We start from the raw sequence: 18,312 nt of genomic DNA, 5'->3' as shown, positions 1-18,312 counted from the left end.
AAAAAAAAGGGTGAAAATAAGACAACATAAGACCGTTTTTAAACTTTTCTCTATGCAAAATTCCCCCATTAGCACCAGAGCGATGGGTTAAAGGGCGCGATATGTCTCTCCATCTCCTCCTCCAGTGTGCTATTCAACAATTAGATGGCCATTAAATTTATCCACTGAGACAGTGAGCGCAATTAAAACTATCAAAACTAATTTCACACATTTGATCACTCACATACCCTCAGTAGTGTGAGGAGGATAATGAAGACTTCGGTGTAAAAGGGGGGAAGTGGGCTGAAGATGGGAAACGGTGAAGGAAAACAGGCTGAACAGACAGGAGTGTGACCTGGGAGACGACCTTCATGTCATGTTGTAGTGTAGGAGGGCCGAAAAATGAAAATCACCCGTACAAATGCTAGTTTCGACTGCCTCAAACAGTGAATTACTTACAGTGCAATAATATATTCTGTTTTTGTTCCTGATCTCATCTTTCTTCTACTGCCTCTATTTGTTTTTTGGGTTGTTTATATTCTATTTATTATTATGTATATACTGTTTCTCTTTTTATATATTGTTTTTATTGCTTTATATTGTGTTTTATTATTTTTATTATGTCTTTAACAAGTACACAAGCAGCCACTAAGCTAAATTCCTTGTATGTGCAAATATACTACTGATTCTTTGCGACTTGGAAATGTTGACACACATTGTGCAGCGATCACTCCGAGGAAGAAGCCACAGATATACAAGGAATAAGGCAAAGAGAGGCGACTAAGGCTGGGCGATATGGTCGAAATCAATATCACGATATCAATATAGATCACAATATGGATCATATATACAAAATCACGTTAAATCATCACATTAATCTTCATTCCATTGAACAGAATGGTCAGGTTAACTGAAATTTTCTTAACTACTGTATAACAGTCTAGTTCAGGTTGCTTTATTTATTTTCACTGAACTAGACTAATCTTGCTCTTTAACCTCCATTTGTTTGCAGTCCAGGTTTCTACTAGCTATGCTGACAATGGCTCATATATGAACTTTGAGGCTTTATTTTACGTAATATTCTTGTCTTGTATAATGTTTCATACCACATTTTCTCAAGCTTTCCTTGTTATTTTTGCTTGTTATCATCAGTTCAGAGAGCAGAATTGTGCGTCACGATATCCCAAAATCAACCACATCATCCCAGTATGATTCTGAGGAAGCACTGGATGGCGACTTGGCCGACGAGAACGAAGGGAAAGGCCTGAGATTCATTACGACACATCGCCGTCCAAACAGCGCTATTAGTCTACGGGGATGCAGCCTTTGTCAATTACGCCCCAAAGCTATGGAATACACTACCTATAGATATCAGGGAAGCCAGCTCGCTAAATATTTTTAAAAGAAAGCTAAAAACTTATCTCTTCACTTTAGCCTTTAACTAGCTATGACCTTCCCGATACAGGCCTTAAACTTTTTTTTTTTTTTCTCACTTTGCTTCGCACTTATGCACTGCTGCACTTCTTTTAAAATTTGTATTTTACTTGATTTTATGCATCCTATGTACTCTATTTTTTTTAACTTTATTTTTATTATTATTTTACAGTGGATTTTATTTTCCATCTTATGTTATGCTCATTCTATGTCTATTTTCATATGAAGATGCATTTAATGTATTCTATTCTCCTCTTTATCTTATTCTCACTATCATTATCAAGTTTTATGTGAAGCACTTGGTGCATGTAATTTCTCTGTTGTAAAGCACTTTGAGCTGCATTTCTTGTATGAAAGGTGCTATACAAATAAAGTTTATTATCATTATTATTATTATTATTACAGCACAGAGCCAGTGGAAACAGCTGGGAAAACAAACAGCTGTGTGTCTTAACTGATCGTGTGACGTCACATGATCACAGCCCATCTCAAATGTAATGTAATCTGTGTTTGCGTTCTTGAGAAGTTTCTCCTCTCCAAGACAACTTGGGAAGAACGTTCTCCACAAGGAACGGCGAGTATCGTCTTGGTATTTCTGTTACTGAGGATCGCCTCGTGTGTCTCACCTGGACCTGTACTGTCCGGTTTGTCTGAGGTGTCGGTGCTGGAGCAAGTCTCTTCTCCCTGTGAAGCACAGACACACACACAAGGTTAACAAAAAGGCAAATATCACAAGTCAGCAACACAAACTGAGGATTTTCATTCCATATCTTGGCATTTCCATATTATAAAGATTTTACTTGCAGAAATCAGTGAATATTTCAAAGACACTATGCGCTCTCCTCAAAAACAAAACTACTTTGCAAGTTGAAGTCTCAAGATGACTAATAACTTTAAGATAAACCCATAATAACTTTTACTTTCATGCCAACAGACAGTTTGTCAGAATAGGTGTCAATCTTGCCAAATGGCTGATATCTCATAATGGAATGAAACTAGTATTATCTTTTGCATTCACCTGATATGGATGGGGTCAAATCACTTGGAACTGTTGCACAGATGATACAAACTACATTTTTTTTTTTATTATTATTTTTTTTTACACAACCACAAATGAAAAAACAAACAAAACTACAAACAACATTTGTGACTTGTGAGAAGAGATATTTCTGAGTGTTTGGGTTCATTTTTGCAATTATTTTTTACACATTCACAAGTTGTAAAGTACAAGCTGCACATTTATGGACACAATATGGAAGTGATTGGATCCCAGTAATATATTGCCTCTCGGACTGCAGCCATTTTAAAGCAGGCAATGTGCATCCATTCCCATAAGAATCTGGTTTCCGGCAAATTGAAACATCCTGATCAGTTATAGGACACTCAATTTGTTTCTATGATGTTTAAAATCATGCACTTACTGTTAACTGTATATGAAGTATATTACAGAAACTTTAGTTGTATGGCACTTTACAAAACAGAGTTACAAAGTGCTTTCCAATGACATAAAGCAAAAATAAATAAAAGCTAATAAAATGAACGCTAAAATGCTACCAGAGATTTATTTGCCCTGGGCAGGCAACATCTGAAACTCCTCAATAACATCATCTATTTAACTGTTCTGGTATTAAATCTGTTGTTCTGGGTATTAAAATGCATCAGGAACTTAACACAACATGTTTTAACTCCTTTCTGTCATTCTCACCTATTTTCACTAGCATTAAAAAAAAGCTCTTAATCTCAAAAACTATAAATGGTACAAATATGGTTGAAAGTTTTTGTAAAAGGAGAGAAGTTCACCACATTGACCAAGCAGTCAGAATTCACAGGAATCCAGTATGTGACACTTGTTTTCAACAACTAATGTAAAGAAAATGTAAAAAACAAAATAAAAACGAAACTAAAATCAAGTTTTAGATTGTTTTCCTGATGAGCCACAGCAGCTGGGGGGGAAATAACTCTTGTTTGTGGTTCCTGAATGTCCGGACTACCTTTGGTACAAATTTGGTCTCAACATCTCAAACCATGCCAGTTCTACAGTGGTTTTTCAGGTGAGCCCATAGTTTCCTTACATTCCTTACATATTATAGAAACTTTAGCTGTATGGCACTTTACAAAACAGAGTTACAAAGTGCTTTCCAATGACAAATGACACAAATAAATAAAAGCTAATAAAATGAACGATAAAATGCTACCAGAGATTTATTTGCCCTGAGCAAGCAACACCTGAAATGACTAAATAACATCATCTATTTAACTGTTCTGGGTATTAAATCTGTTGTTCTGGGTATTAAAATGACTCAACACAACATTTTTTAAAGCAGCTGGAGGCCAATCGCTTAGTTTGTATATCGACTTTGAAGCAAATAAAAAGGCTCCTTCCCCAAGGCAATTTTGAATTTTTGCTGCCTACAAAATTAGACATTTTATCTCCAGGGACTCGACCGAGGTAAACGAAGCCTCAATGCATCAAAACATCATTCAACAGCTCGGGTTTCTTTAGAGAGAGATGAAGAGAGAGAGAGACAGAGGAAGAGACGGAGGAAGATAGAGAAACGTCTTTTTTTTTTAAAACGGCGATGTGGAGTCTCAGGAGAACGTTCCCTCACCTTGCTGCTCTCGTCTCGATCCTCCCCTCCGTCAGGTTTGCTTTCTGGGTCGTCCTTCGCCTCCTCACTCTTACACACACTGACAGGGAGACGCAACAGACAAGAAGAGAAAAGCTTTAACAACACAGAAACATAACAGACAGCGCCAACGCCGGGTTCCCCGGGTGTTTGACTGAGAGCAACGCGTGTCAGGATACAGTTAAATATAACGAAAACAGACTGGAGAGGAAGAGAAAAGCTATAACAACAAAGAAACACGACATACAACGCCACACTGGGTTCCCTAGGTGGTTGAATGAGGGCAACGCATGTCAGGACACAGACGAATATATAAAAAAAGAGAAGAAGAAGAGTGTGCACAAAAAAGAAACATAGTCCATGAGACCATATTGGGTTTCCTATTTGTTTGAGAACATGTCAGAACACAGAAAAAATATTAAATAACTGAACAGAGAAGAGAAAAGACAGAAATATAACATAAAAAAACACATTGGATTCCCTAGGTGTTTGAATAAGTATAATGCATGCCAGGACACAAAAAGATATATATAAAAAAAACAGAATAGAGAAGAAAAGAAAAGGTTTAACAACAGAAATCTAACATACGACGCCGCATTGGGTTCCCTAGGTGTTTGACTGAGGGCAACACATGTCAGAATACAGAAAGAATATTTTAAAAACTGAACAGAGAAGAAGAGAACAGCTGTAACAACACAACATACAACCCCACACTGGGTCAGAATACATATTTCAATATTTTACAAACTGAATAGAGAAGAGAAAAGCTATAGAAATCACAGAAAAATAACATATATCTCACTGGGTTCTCTAGGTGTTCACATTTGGCTCCCTAGGTGTTTGAATGAGGGAAATGCATGAATGAAAGAAAGAGAGCGCACGCCATGCAGCCGTTATAATCTGTGTTAAAGGCTGGATAGCGTAAAAAAAAAAAGAAAAAAGAAAAAAGAAAGAAGAACAAAGCGGAAGAGTTTAAACCAACAACAAAGAGCGGTAACTTAACAGCACATCCCCAGGCGTTTGGCTGATGGCAGCGCATGAATGAAAGAAAAACACACTACGCTGTCGTGTTAATCTGGCTGAATATCAGGATGCTGTAAAACTAGAACAGAAAGGAAGACGGGAGTTAAAACGACAAACAACAACAACAACAACAACAAAAAGCAACGCCACATCCGCTTCCCCCAGGCGTTTGACTGAGGGCGACGCATGGAGGAGAGAAAGAGAGAGACGACTAGGGCTGCTGCTTCGGTCTGAGTTAATGTCAAGATAGAGAGACATTAAAAACAAACAGAGGAGGAGGAGAAGAAGAGGGAGGAGGAAGAAGAGGAGGAGGAAGATGAGGAGGAAGAGGAGAAGCAGGAGAAACAGAGGGAGAAGGAGAAGGAGGAGGAGGAAGGAGGAGAAGGAAGGACGAAGGAGGGGGAGGAGAAGAAGGAAAAGCAGGAGAAGGAAGAGGAGAAGCAGGAAAAGCAGAGGGAGGAGAAGGAGAAAAAGGAGGAAGAAGAGGAGGAAGGAGGAAGTAGGAGGAGGAGGAGAATGAGAATGAGGAGAAGCAGTAGAAGAGGCAGAAGCAGCAGAAGCAGAAGAAGCAGAAGAAGAAGAAGGAGGAGAAGAAGAAGAACAAGAAGAAGGAGGAAGGGGAGGAGGAGGAGGAGAAGAGGGAGGAGGAAGAAGAGAAGAGAGAGAAGCAGGAGGAGAAGGAGGAGAAGAAGACGAAGCATGAGGAGAATAAGGAGAATGAGAAGCAGAAGGTGAAAAAGGAGAAGAAGGAGGAGGAGGATAAGCAGGAGGAGAAGGAGAAGAAGAAGAAGAAGAAGCAGAAGAAGAAGAAGAAGAAGGAGGAGGAGGATAAGCAGGAGGAGAAGAAGAAGAAGAAGGAGGAGGAGGATAAGCAGGAGGAGAAGGAGAAGCAGAAGAAGAAGAAGAAGAAGAAGAAGAAGAAGAATTGTTTACTACAAGGAAACAGAACTGAGCAGCACACACCTGGCTCCCCAGGCTCTTTGCTGCAGGAGAAACATGAAAGATAAAAAGCTGCGGCTGAGCTGCCGTGTCGACCTCAGTTACAGCTAGCAGACAGATTAGCTTGAATTTTACCTTTGTAGCTCTTTTTGTTGATTTATTGCAATCCACAGGCCTAATGTGGATCGTTATTTCCCAGGGGGGGGGGGGTTAGAAATTTGAGCAGTGTGTTGTTGATTCCCGCGGAGTGTGTCTGCTGTCATAACAGGGAGTGTAAAGGCTGCGACCGGGCCGCTTTCTGACAGAGGGGATATCAGATGTAATGTAAGGTCCTGTTGAACTGTCACTATCACAAACTGATGAAGGCATACAGCTGAAACATGACAGCGAGGAAATACTTTCTTTGCAGAAAGAGAAAAATGTGTTTTTCATCATTTCTTTTTAGTGCTGTGGATCCATAATTTGCATCTTAGCATCTTGCGTGCCCTTTCTTTTTCAGAGTTCACCAAGGACAGAGCTGGATGGAAAGTTGTTGATAGGGAGAATTCAAATTAAATTGAAGTCTCTACCGTCTATGGCTTAACATTTATTTCTGTCCCTCCTGGAGTCAACTTTTCAGCTTCAAAACTGTTCATAAGTTGAAAGGTTAATACTGGTTTAGAGTGGATTGACCCTTCACTTTTAGAAAAGAAAGCAAAGGTGAGCAGATCTGAGAAAGTTATCATTAACAGGGTTCCAAAACTTTTTCCACTTCAAAACTCTTTTTTTCAGTCCTTAACTTCTGGACTGGATTTTGAAGATCTTGGTAACGGTTCAAAATGTTGAAAGCTGATTATTCCTCACACAGGGTATCTGCAAGTTTCACAAAGCCAAGTTTAAGGCTTTTTAAGACTTGTTTACTGCTACCTGGAACTGAAATTCAGACAAATTTGAAAAATGAAGAAACAAAGTTGGCAAAACTGGCTTATTTCTGACTGAACACAGCTAATTAAAGTTAGGAAAATATAAACATGTGGACATGCAGTGCAAATAAATCATTACATGGTGAAAAAGATAAGAGCACTAATAACTGTATTTAATTCATTTAAATACTTTTCATGGCCTTAAATTTAGATGTTTTAAGAATTTCAGATCTTAAGGACATGTATATCAAGACTGAAACTTTTTCCTTTTCCAGACTTCTTGTCCACCTCCAGAACTTTTAAATGCACTGAAATTGAATCAAATTATCAACTTTATTTTCCATACTTTTCCTGTGATAAGTGTGGAGAAGAAGAGGTTTTCCCAAAGAGGCAAAACAATCCTCAGGCAGCAATGAGGAAAAGTGTATTCACTTGAAACACTTTGCCTATAGTGTGCATGTATTGTACAGCCACATTTACTGTGTTTCAAGTGTTTCCCCTCTCTGTTTTTATGTTCCCATCCTCCTCCTGACCTGTGAGGAAGCCTGCAGAGTTAACATTACGAGACTGAGGAAGACCTTCCCGCCTCACAGTCGCTGAGCTCAGCTGGGAACAGCTTCAGGTTTAACGAGGTAACAAAGCGAATGACAACTTCAATTATCCTCAGGAAACAGATCAAAGCTTTCTGTTCAAATGCATGTGTCTCGTCTGCACGGCTCCGCAGCCCGACGGAGCGGCGGCACCCGGAAAATTAATTTCTCACACCGCGCTCGCTCTCTCCTCTCTTTCTCCAGCTTTTGTCAGGATTAGCTCACCCACAAGTACAGTAGAACTACCAGAAAACAGCTTGTGAAAAACCTTAAAGCTTTTAGAGGTTAGGGTTAGGTTATGGCAAAAATTAAGTTTGGGTTTAGGCTTGCAGCTGTGTGTGCGTGTGTGTGTGTGTGTGTATTACCTACAGTATGTATGTGTGTCTGTATGCAAACTGTTGATGAGTGTTGTCACCTATCTAAGTGTATCTGTGTGTGTGTGTGTTGCCTATCTAAGTTTGTTTATGTATACGTGTTTATGTGTTGTACCTATTTAAGTGTTTCTATTGTGTAGTAGTGTGCATCTGTCCAAGTGTGTGTGTGTGTGTGTGTGTGTGTGTGTGTGTGTGTGTGTGTGTGTGTGTATTACCTGTCGGTCATGTCGGCGCCCCCCTCCCCTCCTCCCTGTTCGGCCGACAGCGCGGTGACGTCAGGCATGCCCACCCGCTCCAGGAAACACAGGTCTGGGTCGGCCCGCATGGCGTTGTACCGCTCATAGCCTGACACACAATCAATACATATACAGTGTTACAACACAGAAAAACACACGTGCAGAAACACACACACACACACACACACACATCGGGTTTCCCCTATCAATGAATAGATGCGGTGTGTCACTCTGCCTTAAAGAGCAGCCGACCCACCTAAGTTTCATGAGTCTGGGATTCAATGGAGTGTTTTAGTGTCCCATAATGGTTTAAATGCTGTTTCACACACACACACTCAAATACCAGATGCTACATTTGTTCCCTGAATATGATTGTTCAGCTGCTCAACTACAGCGCGAGTCAAAATCTATTTGACATATTTCAATAGGAAAAACAGAAAAATTCAAAAGCATTAATGTTGAAAACTGCTAAAACAAGTGCTCCCGTCATTCAGTCACTGAAATTCAGTTGAGGTTTAAAATCAGTTTGTAAGTTGAATCATATTTGCGACCGTGAATAAATAGGTTGCAATAAATAAAGCGACTGCGCTGACACAGCCTTCCCTGGGTAAATAAACTAAAAAGGAAATGCCCCAAGAAACACACTCAAAGTGGTGTTTGTCTAAAAATGAGCAAACTTTTGTCCTTCCACTTATATCCTTACCGTGTTTGTGAACTCCTATGAGGAGCGACTTGTCAGCGTCTGCATCCCACCACCCAGCTGGGATCTCTATGTAGTCGATGTCAGGGAGAGGCACCTCCAGTTTACTGACAACACAAACCCACACACACACACACACACACACACAAAGAATAAATATGTCAATCATTCAGTGTTTTTCTGGAATCTGCTGTGTGAATGTCTAGTCAGGACACCTCCAGTTTACTGACAACACAAGAGAAGTCAATCAATCAATCAAAAATCTGTCAATGAATTGGTATTCTGCTACAATCTCTATGCAGCTGATACATTTCCAGTTTGCTGCCAATGTAACAAGCAGAGAAACAGGCATTCAGTCAATCAATGAATCAACAAATCATTCACAGAGTAGAGACTTCTGCAGTTTACTGTCAGCACAGTCAATCAATAAATCAGCCAATCACCCATTCAACCAATCTATTAAAATCTACTTTATCAGGTATGACATCTAGAACATGTGTGTGTGTGTGTTCCGTACCTAGCAGGTATCCCCTCTAGAGCCTGGGTGGCAGCCTCGCCCAACACCTCCACCTTCAGGTAGTACAGCATCCTCACCCTCAGCAGCACCCTGCAGAGAGAGAGAGGGAGAGAGAGAGAGAGAGAGAGAGAGAGAGAGAGAGAGAGAGAGAGGAGAGAGAGAGAGAGAGAGAGAAAGAGAGGGAGGGAGGGAAGGAGGGAGGACTGTTAAGGGTGCGATCTCAGCTACAGTTGATTTTCTTTGGACCGAACCATGGTGGAAAAGTTTACTTCGTTGCATTTTTGTATTCGGTTCATTTAAGTTCACACTGCCCAATTACAAGTGAACCAAAGCTTGTAAACAAAAGTCACATTGACTCACTAGTAGCTCGTTTACTGGACAGACTTTTAGTGACCTGACATCCCACCAAGGTAGAGATTTTGCCGTTGCGGAAGGGGATCCTACACTAGTCTGATTCCAGTCTCTGAACTTGTCTGTCTCTTCTTCTCTGGTGGTCATACCAATTAAGAATACATGAAGAAATAGCTGAATAAGAGCATCAGTCCAGACTGCAATTTGCCCTCGGTTCATTTTGTCCTGCTAGGCTTTCCAAGCATGAGGAACTGCTGGCTGTCAGATGTCAGATACTAGAGTTTTGGGATCGTCTCCTGTACTTGGTTCAGATTATGTTCTCTCTCCTAACAAACCACACCACACTTCTCTTGTTAGAGGACTCTGTGCCGTTACTTGGTGCCACCTGAGTTTGAATGGCATCGTTCTCACCTGGACAAAGGAACCAAACTAAAGAAGTAAACGCTCAGAACTTTGACTAAACTTCTCCAAACATGTTTGGGGTAAACGTGCCCCAAGAGTCCTGGAAAATTCAGATTTGTATGTTTCTGTGCTCTTCCTCTCTTGCAGTGCTGTCAGAAGTCTACAGTGGATCAGTAGAAACTGGTAGAGTACAGATAACTTAATCTGGTTAATCAGAACCAGTTAAATGAGCAGACTGACTTGTTGCAGTGCTGTTTGAGGTGTTTCTTGTAGCTCTCGTCCTGCAGCACCACCTCCGGGTTACAGTGGACCAGCCAGTCTGCGTTCTTCACCTCAGGAACATTCAGCTGGTTCTTCAGCTTCTTCCCCTTCCGCCCCCGAGGCACCGGGGCTGATAAACCTGGGAGAGAGAGAGGGAGGGAGGGAGAGGGGGAGGGAGAGAGAGAGAGAGAGAGAGAGAGAGAGAGAGAGAGAGAGAGAGAGAGAGAGAGAGAGAGAGATATTGTTATTTTAATCTTAATAGGCCTAATCATTCTTTTTCTTACATTTTGCCCTTGGGAATGTGCTTTGGCAATATTGTACTGTATATGGTCATGCTAATAAAACCTCATTGAACTGAACTGACTTGAGTGAGTGAGTGAGTGAGTGAGTGAGTGAGAGATTGAGTCAAAGAAGATGGGAGGGATAGAGAGTGCAGGATGAATGGAGGCCAAAGAGAGAGAGGTGAGATGGATGGAGAGAGAAGGAGAAGGATAAACGGAGTGAGAGAAAGGCATGCAGGCAGAGAAGGATGGAGACAGAAAGATAAAGGGAGGGAGGAAGAGAGAGAAAGGTGTGTGCATGTATCACTATTGATTAGATTCTTTTAACACAATGCATTTTGCTTGTTCTTTTATATGTATGTTTTATATGTAGTTTTTTTTTTTTTTTAAACCTTTCCAAATTCATATCAGTTTACTTGTAAGCCAACAAAGTACACTAGTAAATACAGGGAGGAAGTTAGTGCACAGTCACGGTTTGCAAATAAGAGAGAGAAGAATACAAAAATAGAGTCTAGACAATTATCCTTCGTAGCAAATTTAAATGCTTACCATAGATGTGTAATATACAGTATATATGCTAACACTGCAGTGGAAGTAAATGGTAAAATGCTACTTAAGAGTGCGAGCTTCTAAGCTAAAATTGTAATGAAAGGCAATGCTACAATCCTTACCGATCAAGCATTAGCTCAGACGGTAACATTATAGTGCAAGTGAAGGGTAATATGCTAACCAGAGGAGAGAGAGGATGAACATTCGCCCCAATGCAAATATTTCAGTGCAGGTGAATGGTGACATGCAAAGTTGGTTGGGTATTAGCTCCTATGCTAACGTTACAGTGTAAGCGAAAGGTAAAATGCTAACCGGAGTGGTTGAGCAGCGCCTGGTCCTGGCCTTCCTTGCTGGGTGTGATGAGATCCCAGATGAAGCTCTTGATCTTGTCGTCTCCTTTGTAGTGTCTCAGGCAGTACACCAGCAGAGCCCTACACACCAAATAAATCAATATTTATTACATTTATTTATTTTTTCTAACACTACTCTCATACATGATCATTCAGTGTTTGCAGGAATATTATCAGGGCACTGTTTATGTTGGTGATGAAGGAAATTAAGCTTATTTTACTGTGACACTCACTGTAAAACACTCCGGATAAGAGCTTAAATCACTTAAATACAATTATTTTCACTTTGATTCACTAGTGTTCAATTCACTTCACTTCTGTTCAAACTAAACACAATTATCATAACTCATAATTGTACACCATGTACACTTTAAATTGAATAAAGAAAAGAAAAAGAAAAAAACATATACTGTAGTAAACATGAGAAATGGAGTTACAGATTTTAAATGAAAATAGTGAAATGATGCCAGAGCATTCTTAAGTGAATATATTTCAGAGTTCCTGGGATGTGACAACAAAAACATTTCCTGTCTTTACCTGCAGACGACCTCCATGTCTCTCTCTGCCAGGTGCCATTTAAACCGGCCGTGGTTTAGGATGTCCTTCCACCGACCCCAACTGGAAAAGGAGAGAGGGAAGGAGAGGGAGGGAGGGAGGGAGAGAAAAAGATGAAGGAGAGGGAACAAAGGAGAGAGACAGAGAGAGGGAAAAGGGACCGTAAAAAGAGGGATGGAGGGCATTAAATAGTCATCTACTCTTAAGTATTGGACAGCTAAAACACAGGAACAAGTACAATGGATCACACCAAGAGTTTGTTTTCTTTGGTCTGAACCAGAATGGAAAAGTTTACTTTGTTGCATTTTTGTATTTAGTTCGTTTAGATTCACACTGCCTAATTATAAGCAAACCAGGGCCTGGAAACAAAAGTCACATGACTCACAAGTAGCTCATTTATTGGACAGAGTTTTAGTAACCTGTCATCTTGCCAGATTAGAGATTTTGGCGGTGGGGATTACGGTTTTCCCTCACTTCATTTTGCTCTGCTAGGCTTTCCAAGCATGAGGAACTGCTGGCTATCAGATGTCAACATCAGTCTCCTTATACCCAGAAACCCTTGCGTTTTGGGGTTGTGTCCCGTTGTTGGTTTGGATTATGTTCAAACCACACTGCAGGTTGCTTGGAAGGGGACCAAGACCCGCATTTTCAATACCAAACTATTCTGTTTTTTCGATACTTAGTGCAAATGAAAGCATTTCAATCTATTTCCTTCTCTGAAGCCGGCTGTTTACTTCTAGAAATGAAGGAATGTCAAATATTTTCCATAAAAAAAGCAAATCTGGGGGCGTCCTGGTGGCTCAGGGCGTGTAACATGTAAATGCAACGCTCTGGGTTCAAATCCGGCCCAGGACCTTTGTTGGATGTCATCCCCCTCTCTGTCTCTGCAGTCTTTCCTGTCACTCTCTACTTGGAACTGTCTAATAAAGGGAAAAAAGCCCTAAATAATCTTAAAAAAAAAAGAGAGAAAAGCAAATCTATTATGCTAATTACCATCTCTGTAAAACCTAGTTCACAATTAGGGAACCCCAACACCCCCAGAGCTCCGGTACAGCTGCTCAGTGAGACTGTGGCTGTACTGAATGTGCAGGACTGTACAGAATATCTCTCATCCGGCTTGTGGTCCTCACCCGAAGATGAGCAGGTTCTTCTCGACCCGGAAGCACTCGGCGCGGAGGTACCGCCGGCTGCGTTCGCCCAGGCGACGGGTCCGGCACGGTCGCTCCTCCGAGTCGCTGTCCAGCTCCGAGAACTCCATCAGCTCGTCGTCCTCGAACGAGTTGTAGTGACGCGTCTGTTTCCTCACCCGTGGCGTGTCGATCACCAGGGACTCCTGGGTCAGAGAGGGGAGTTCAGTTTGGGTGACTTTTACTGTATGTGAAAAGATGTTCGACAGATTGGAGAAAAACCTCGCTGGGAATGGAGAGAGAACCAGAGGGAATGAAGAAGGGACAATATTCATAATCACTAAATCACGCACTAATTAGCTGATTTTGTCGGTCATGATTATCTCAAAGTTAGTGATCGCTCTGTAACTGCAGTATGCCGAGGATAAAGTTATTAGGGATGGGACAATATGCTTATCTCGTGATACGATTCGATGCGCGATATGTGGTTCACAATTTCATACAACCACGATATAATCTAAAAAAATAAAAGTTCAATGACAACAAAGTCTGACTGTGCAGAATTTCTGTTTATTTCTGAGACACAAATCTTTCTAGCGATGGCACTGTAAACAACAATTTAAACATTTCAAGTGCAAATAATATAATTTGGATGGAGAGCTTGTGAAATTGTGATGGTCAAGCGTCTCATTTGTGATTACTACAGCAGAATAATAAAAATGCAGCTAATATCACGATTCATTTTTCTACGTATTGCCACATTTTTGTATTGCAATATATTGAATTTCAATATATTGTCCCATCCCTTTAAGTTACTCTGGGGACGAAAGGAGGGAGAGAGAAAGAGAGAAGAAAGAGGACACACACATACACTACCAGTCAAAAGTTCGGACACACCTGATTGAATGTTCTATGTTCTTCATTATCTTAAAGCCTCGGACAAATATAAATAGTGAAGTTGATCCTATGTATGAATTTCTTTCCAAAGCCTTTTGCCTTTCCATCAAGGCAAAGGGCGGCTGCTTTAAAGAATCTGAAATATAAGATAGTTTTGATTTGTTTAACACTTTTTTGGTCGCTGCATAATTCCATTTGTGTTACTTCATAGTTTTGATGTCTTTACTGTTATTCAAAAAAGTGAAAAATTTTAAAAATGAAGAAAAATATATGTCCAAACTTTTGATTGGTAGTGTACAGAGTGACCCTGAAGAAAGAGAGGGAAGGAGAGAGAGAGAGAGAGAGGGGGAAAGGGTGTGTGAGAGAGAGAGAGAGAGAGAGAGAGAGAGAGAGAGAGAGAGAGAGAGACAAGATGAAGGAGGTAAAGAGATCTGTCAAGTTTCCACCTCCCGGACTCTCTGATGACAGAGGGACACCTAAGGAGAAAGGAAGAGGAAGGAGAAAAGAGAGACAAACACACACACATACACACACACACACACACACATACACACACACACACACACACACACACACACACAACTTCCGCTCACTGGGGGTGTCAATCATTAGGAATTCCTGGCATGGAACGTCACACACACACGCACACGCACACGCACACGCACACACACACGCACACACACACACACACACACACACGCACACGCACACACACACACACACACAGCAGCAGCAGCGCTTGGCATGCAGTCTGCTTCAGTCATTAAGGCAGCCCATCTGTTAGGAAGGGGAGAGGAGAGGAAAAGAGGAGAGTTCCCTTCTTCTCTCCCTCCTTCTTCCTTACCCTCGTTCCTACCATCCTGCCCCCCCCCCCCCCCCTTCTCCCCCCTCCTCCCTTCCTTTCCTCTTAATTTGGAGTTCAGCTTCACTTCAGCAGCAGCGGTGCACCTCAGTCAATTTCTTTCCTTCCTCCCCCTTTCTTCCTTTATCCCTCTTTTATTTTCTTTCCTTCCTTTCCTGAATTTACTTTCTTTCCTTCCTTTCCCTCTCGCTCCATCCCTCCTCCATGTTCTGTTTTGGTCTCTCCCTCTCTCCCCACTGTAAATCCCTCCCTACCCCCCTCTCTTTCTTTCTCACTTCCTTCCCTGCTTTATTTATTCATTATCGTCTTTTCCTTCCTTCCTTCCTTCACTTTCCTTCTTTTCCATCCATTCCTTTTCTTCCTTCTTCCTCCATCCTCCCTCATTCTTCATCTTTCTCTTCCTTTCTTCCCTTCTTTCCTCCCATCATACCCCGTCCCTGTTCATCCATCCTTTACCTTGTCTTTTTTGGGGTCTCACTCACTCTTTATCTCTCTCTCTTCCTCCATACACCCCATTCATTCCTTCCCTCTCTCTCCCTCTCTCTCTCTCTCTCCATCTCTCTTTACCTTCTCAGATTTGGAGTCGATCTCCAGCTCGGCGATCTTGGCCCATTTCTGCCAGAAGTTTGGGTCGTCCAGAGAAATGTCCGTCCTGTTGCCAGACGAGATGAAGCTGGCCTGGAGGAGGAAGAGGAAGAGAGAGAGAGAGAGAGAGTTTATGATCTAGCTGTAAAGGGTTTTGTGTGGGTCGTAGTTTTTATGAGGGGTTTTTATTCTACCTTAGCGAATGTGGAGCCTTTGCCCTCGGACTGGATGGTGATGGTCTGAGTTCGTCTCTGGAGGATCTGATCGATGTCTTCCTCGCAGAACTTGGAGCCTTCGTCTTCCTCGTCCATCAAGGCTCCGTAGGCTCCTTTCCTCAGCAAGTCCTCCACTTCCAGCTTAGAGAGCTGCTGCACCTACCGCAGCGCGCACACACACACACCCACACCCCCACACACACACACACACACACACACACAGGTTAGGAATCAGTGCTCTGTATATTTCCCCTTTTTAGTAAGTCTTCCACTTTTAGCTTGTAACTGCTGCACCGACAGAATACACATCAACAAAACCACATGGCTGTTGTTGGGTGAAAACCACGTATCTCCACAATGTCAACTTTTCAGGAACTTAAAAGTCCCCATGAAATGAACTTTCATTACTTTTACTTCCTGGAAAACAGAGTATCTTTAGTGGTGACCTCATGCTGCAGTAGTAGGGGTGAATATAAATTTCTAACTAATAAAACCATCAGATTTTTGAACAGTCCCGCCCCTCTGCACCTTTCCTATCAAATAAAACTTCCCCTGACTCATATTCCATTGGTTTAGACTTTTGAATGATCCCTCCCTGCATTATGTCCCGCTCCAAAATTATAATTATAATAGAAAAGAAAAGATGCCACTTCACGGGGTCTTTAAGAAAAGCAGTCTTGTTTTTAGACTGATGAACATGCATTTTGCATTTATCTAACTGGTTTTGAAAGAGTTTGATACACCCAAGCATTGTAGGATTTTCTCAACTCACTGAGGAGCATGCAATCCTCCAATTAAAGTTAAAACACCAAACCAAACATCAAAATCACCGAAACTGGGGTTACAGGATTTTTGCCCGGGCCTAGTACAGAGAGACACACAGGTCAAGAGCCATATAGCTTTCTACTGACCACTTCTATGCAGAAAACATCCAAATAAATACCGTGCAACGTCTAAAATATCGTATGATAATCGCCTCTCACCCCGTTGAGGCTTCCCTTGCGGTTGATGTCTTGCAGGACGGCCTTGTCCAGGCCCAGCTTCAGACTGGCCTTGTCAAACATCTCCCTCTCGTACGAATTCCTGGTGATCAGCCTGTACACTTTCACCGCTTTGCTCTGGCCAATCCGGTGGCAGCGTGCCTGGGCCTGGAGGGGGAGGGGGGGCGGGACAAAGACATGAAATACAGCAACAGTATAACACATTACTACTGGCTTTTATGCATGAATTCAGGAGAATTTCCCGCATTAAAAACAACAATTACGGTTAAAAAAAAGTAGTCGGCCGGAAAGTTAATAATCAGCTATCTGGCTGTCAGCCGGCGGTTGTGTGAAACACTTCAGAGCATCTCCACAGTTAAGTGTGAATCTGTTACATTAGCATCACATTAATACTGGTGCTTGTAGCATGAGCCAACTTTAGACACAATGTTTTTATCATGACATGTTGAGGAAACAGAGCTGTCAACAAGCAGGAACACAGTGCTGTCTCCAGGTGATGCTGGCTACAGGTGATGCACTAGAGAACAGTTTCACTTTGCATCATCTGGAGTGATGAGGACCTCCATGATGTCACTGCTGGCATCTGATCTTGAGCTGAATAAACGATTCTTCACTAAAATAATCGTCAGATAATAATCGATTCACAAAACAATCATTTGATGCAGCACTCGTGTTTTAATCAATAGTAATTAGCTGTAAATCATCTGATAGCTGACATCCTTCAGCCATGTCCATGATAATGATAATTATCTAAATATAATTTCCCTTGATATACAGTAAATATGAAAAATGTTTGAAAAAAGCCAATATCATTTCCTTTTCAGGCTTTGACAGCAAGTTAAGAAGTGATAATAAATCCATCATGTGGTTAGAATAGAGCCACACATTAGACACATTAGATTAAGAGAAACACATCGACCACAGCACCACACACCACTGTTTTGGTCGCTAACGTTTAGTTGGCTAGCAAGGAAGATGAACAAGTGTGTGTGTGTGTGTGTGTGTGTCCCTTGCAATGAAAGTTCAAGCAACAGCAAAGACAGACACCAATCCACGGCCACAACCCCTTAGCTCAAATGAGGAAGAAATTGCTGATTAAGAGGCCGGTATGCAAATATTTTCAGCGATTTAAAGTCCGACAAGAAACAGAAGTGTGTGTTGTAAGCTGTGTGTAAGATCGTGCCATTTAAGTCAGGTGATACCGTGCACCCGTTTCATCATTTGAGACAGTATCATCCTTCGAGAGAAAGTGTCGTAATAAACAACTGCAGTCCCAAAGGTCCCAAAAAACATCACAAATGCTGTTACATATTGCACTGTAAAAACCTGCAGTGAGTTAGTACAGTCGAAAATGAAGTGCGGTTTGGAAAGCAGACATCCGTTTTTAATGCTGTGACTATAAATAATACTTCAAAGAATTAACATGTACACATGTGGGTAAAAGAGATGACGTCTTGTCTTGCATTAGAGAGAATGACATATATAAAGACAGAGGAAAGACAGAGGACTTTATAAAAATATGGAATCCTTTAGTTGAACTTTTAGATATTTATTT

At 41.4% G+C, this 18,312-nt stretch overlaps 1 protein-coding gene across 1 annotated transcript in view; it reads right to left on the bottom strand.

The window, feature by feature from the left end:
• chd6 (chromodomain helicase DNA binding protein 6) overlaps positions 1-18,312 on the bottom strand; it is a 119,214-nt gene that overhangs the window by 20,488 nt on the left and 80,414 nt on the right. The window contains exons 20-31 of the mRNA XM_078283917.1: positions 16,740-16,904; positions 15,736-15,915; positions 15,524-15,634; positions 13,201-13,403; positions 12,053-12,133; positions 11,478-11,596; positions 10,315-10,474; positions 9,322-9,411; positions 8,808-8,911; positions 8,084-8,213; positions 4,023-4,101; positions 2,040-2,097 (exon numbers count right to left, since the gene is read on the bottom strand). Coding sequence (XP_078140043.1) covers positions 2,040-2,097; positions 4,023-4,101; positions 8,084-8,213; positions 8,808-8,911; positions 9,322-9,411; positions 10,315-10,474; positions 11,478-11,596; positions 12,053-12,133; positions 13,201-13,403; positions 15,524-15,634; positions 15,736-15,915; positions 16,740-16,904 — 1,480 coding nt within the window. The remainder of the gene's footprint in view (positions 1-2,039; positions 2,098-4,022; positions 4,102-8,083; positions 8,214-8,807; positions 8,912-9,321; positions 9,412-10,314; positions 10,475-11,477; positions 11,597-12,052; positions 12,134-13,200; positions 13,404-15,523; positions 15,635-15,735; positions 15,916-16,739; positions 16,905-18,312) is intronic.

The sequence above is a fragment of the Centroberyx gerrardi genome, chromosome 5 (assembly GCF_048128805.1).
Source record: "Centroberyx gerrardi isolate f3 chromosome 5, fCenGer3.hap1.cur.20231027, whole genome shotgun sequence".
Classification (NCBI taxonomy): Eukaryota; Metazoa; Chordata; class Actinopteri; order Beryciformes; family Berycidae; genus Centroberyx; species Centroberyx gerrardi.
Note: the sequence above shows the minus strand (reverse complement) of the source record. Positions and strands in the feature narration are given on the sequence as shown.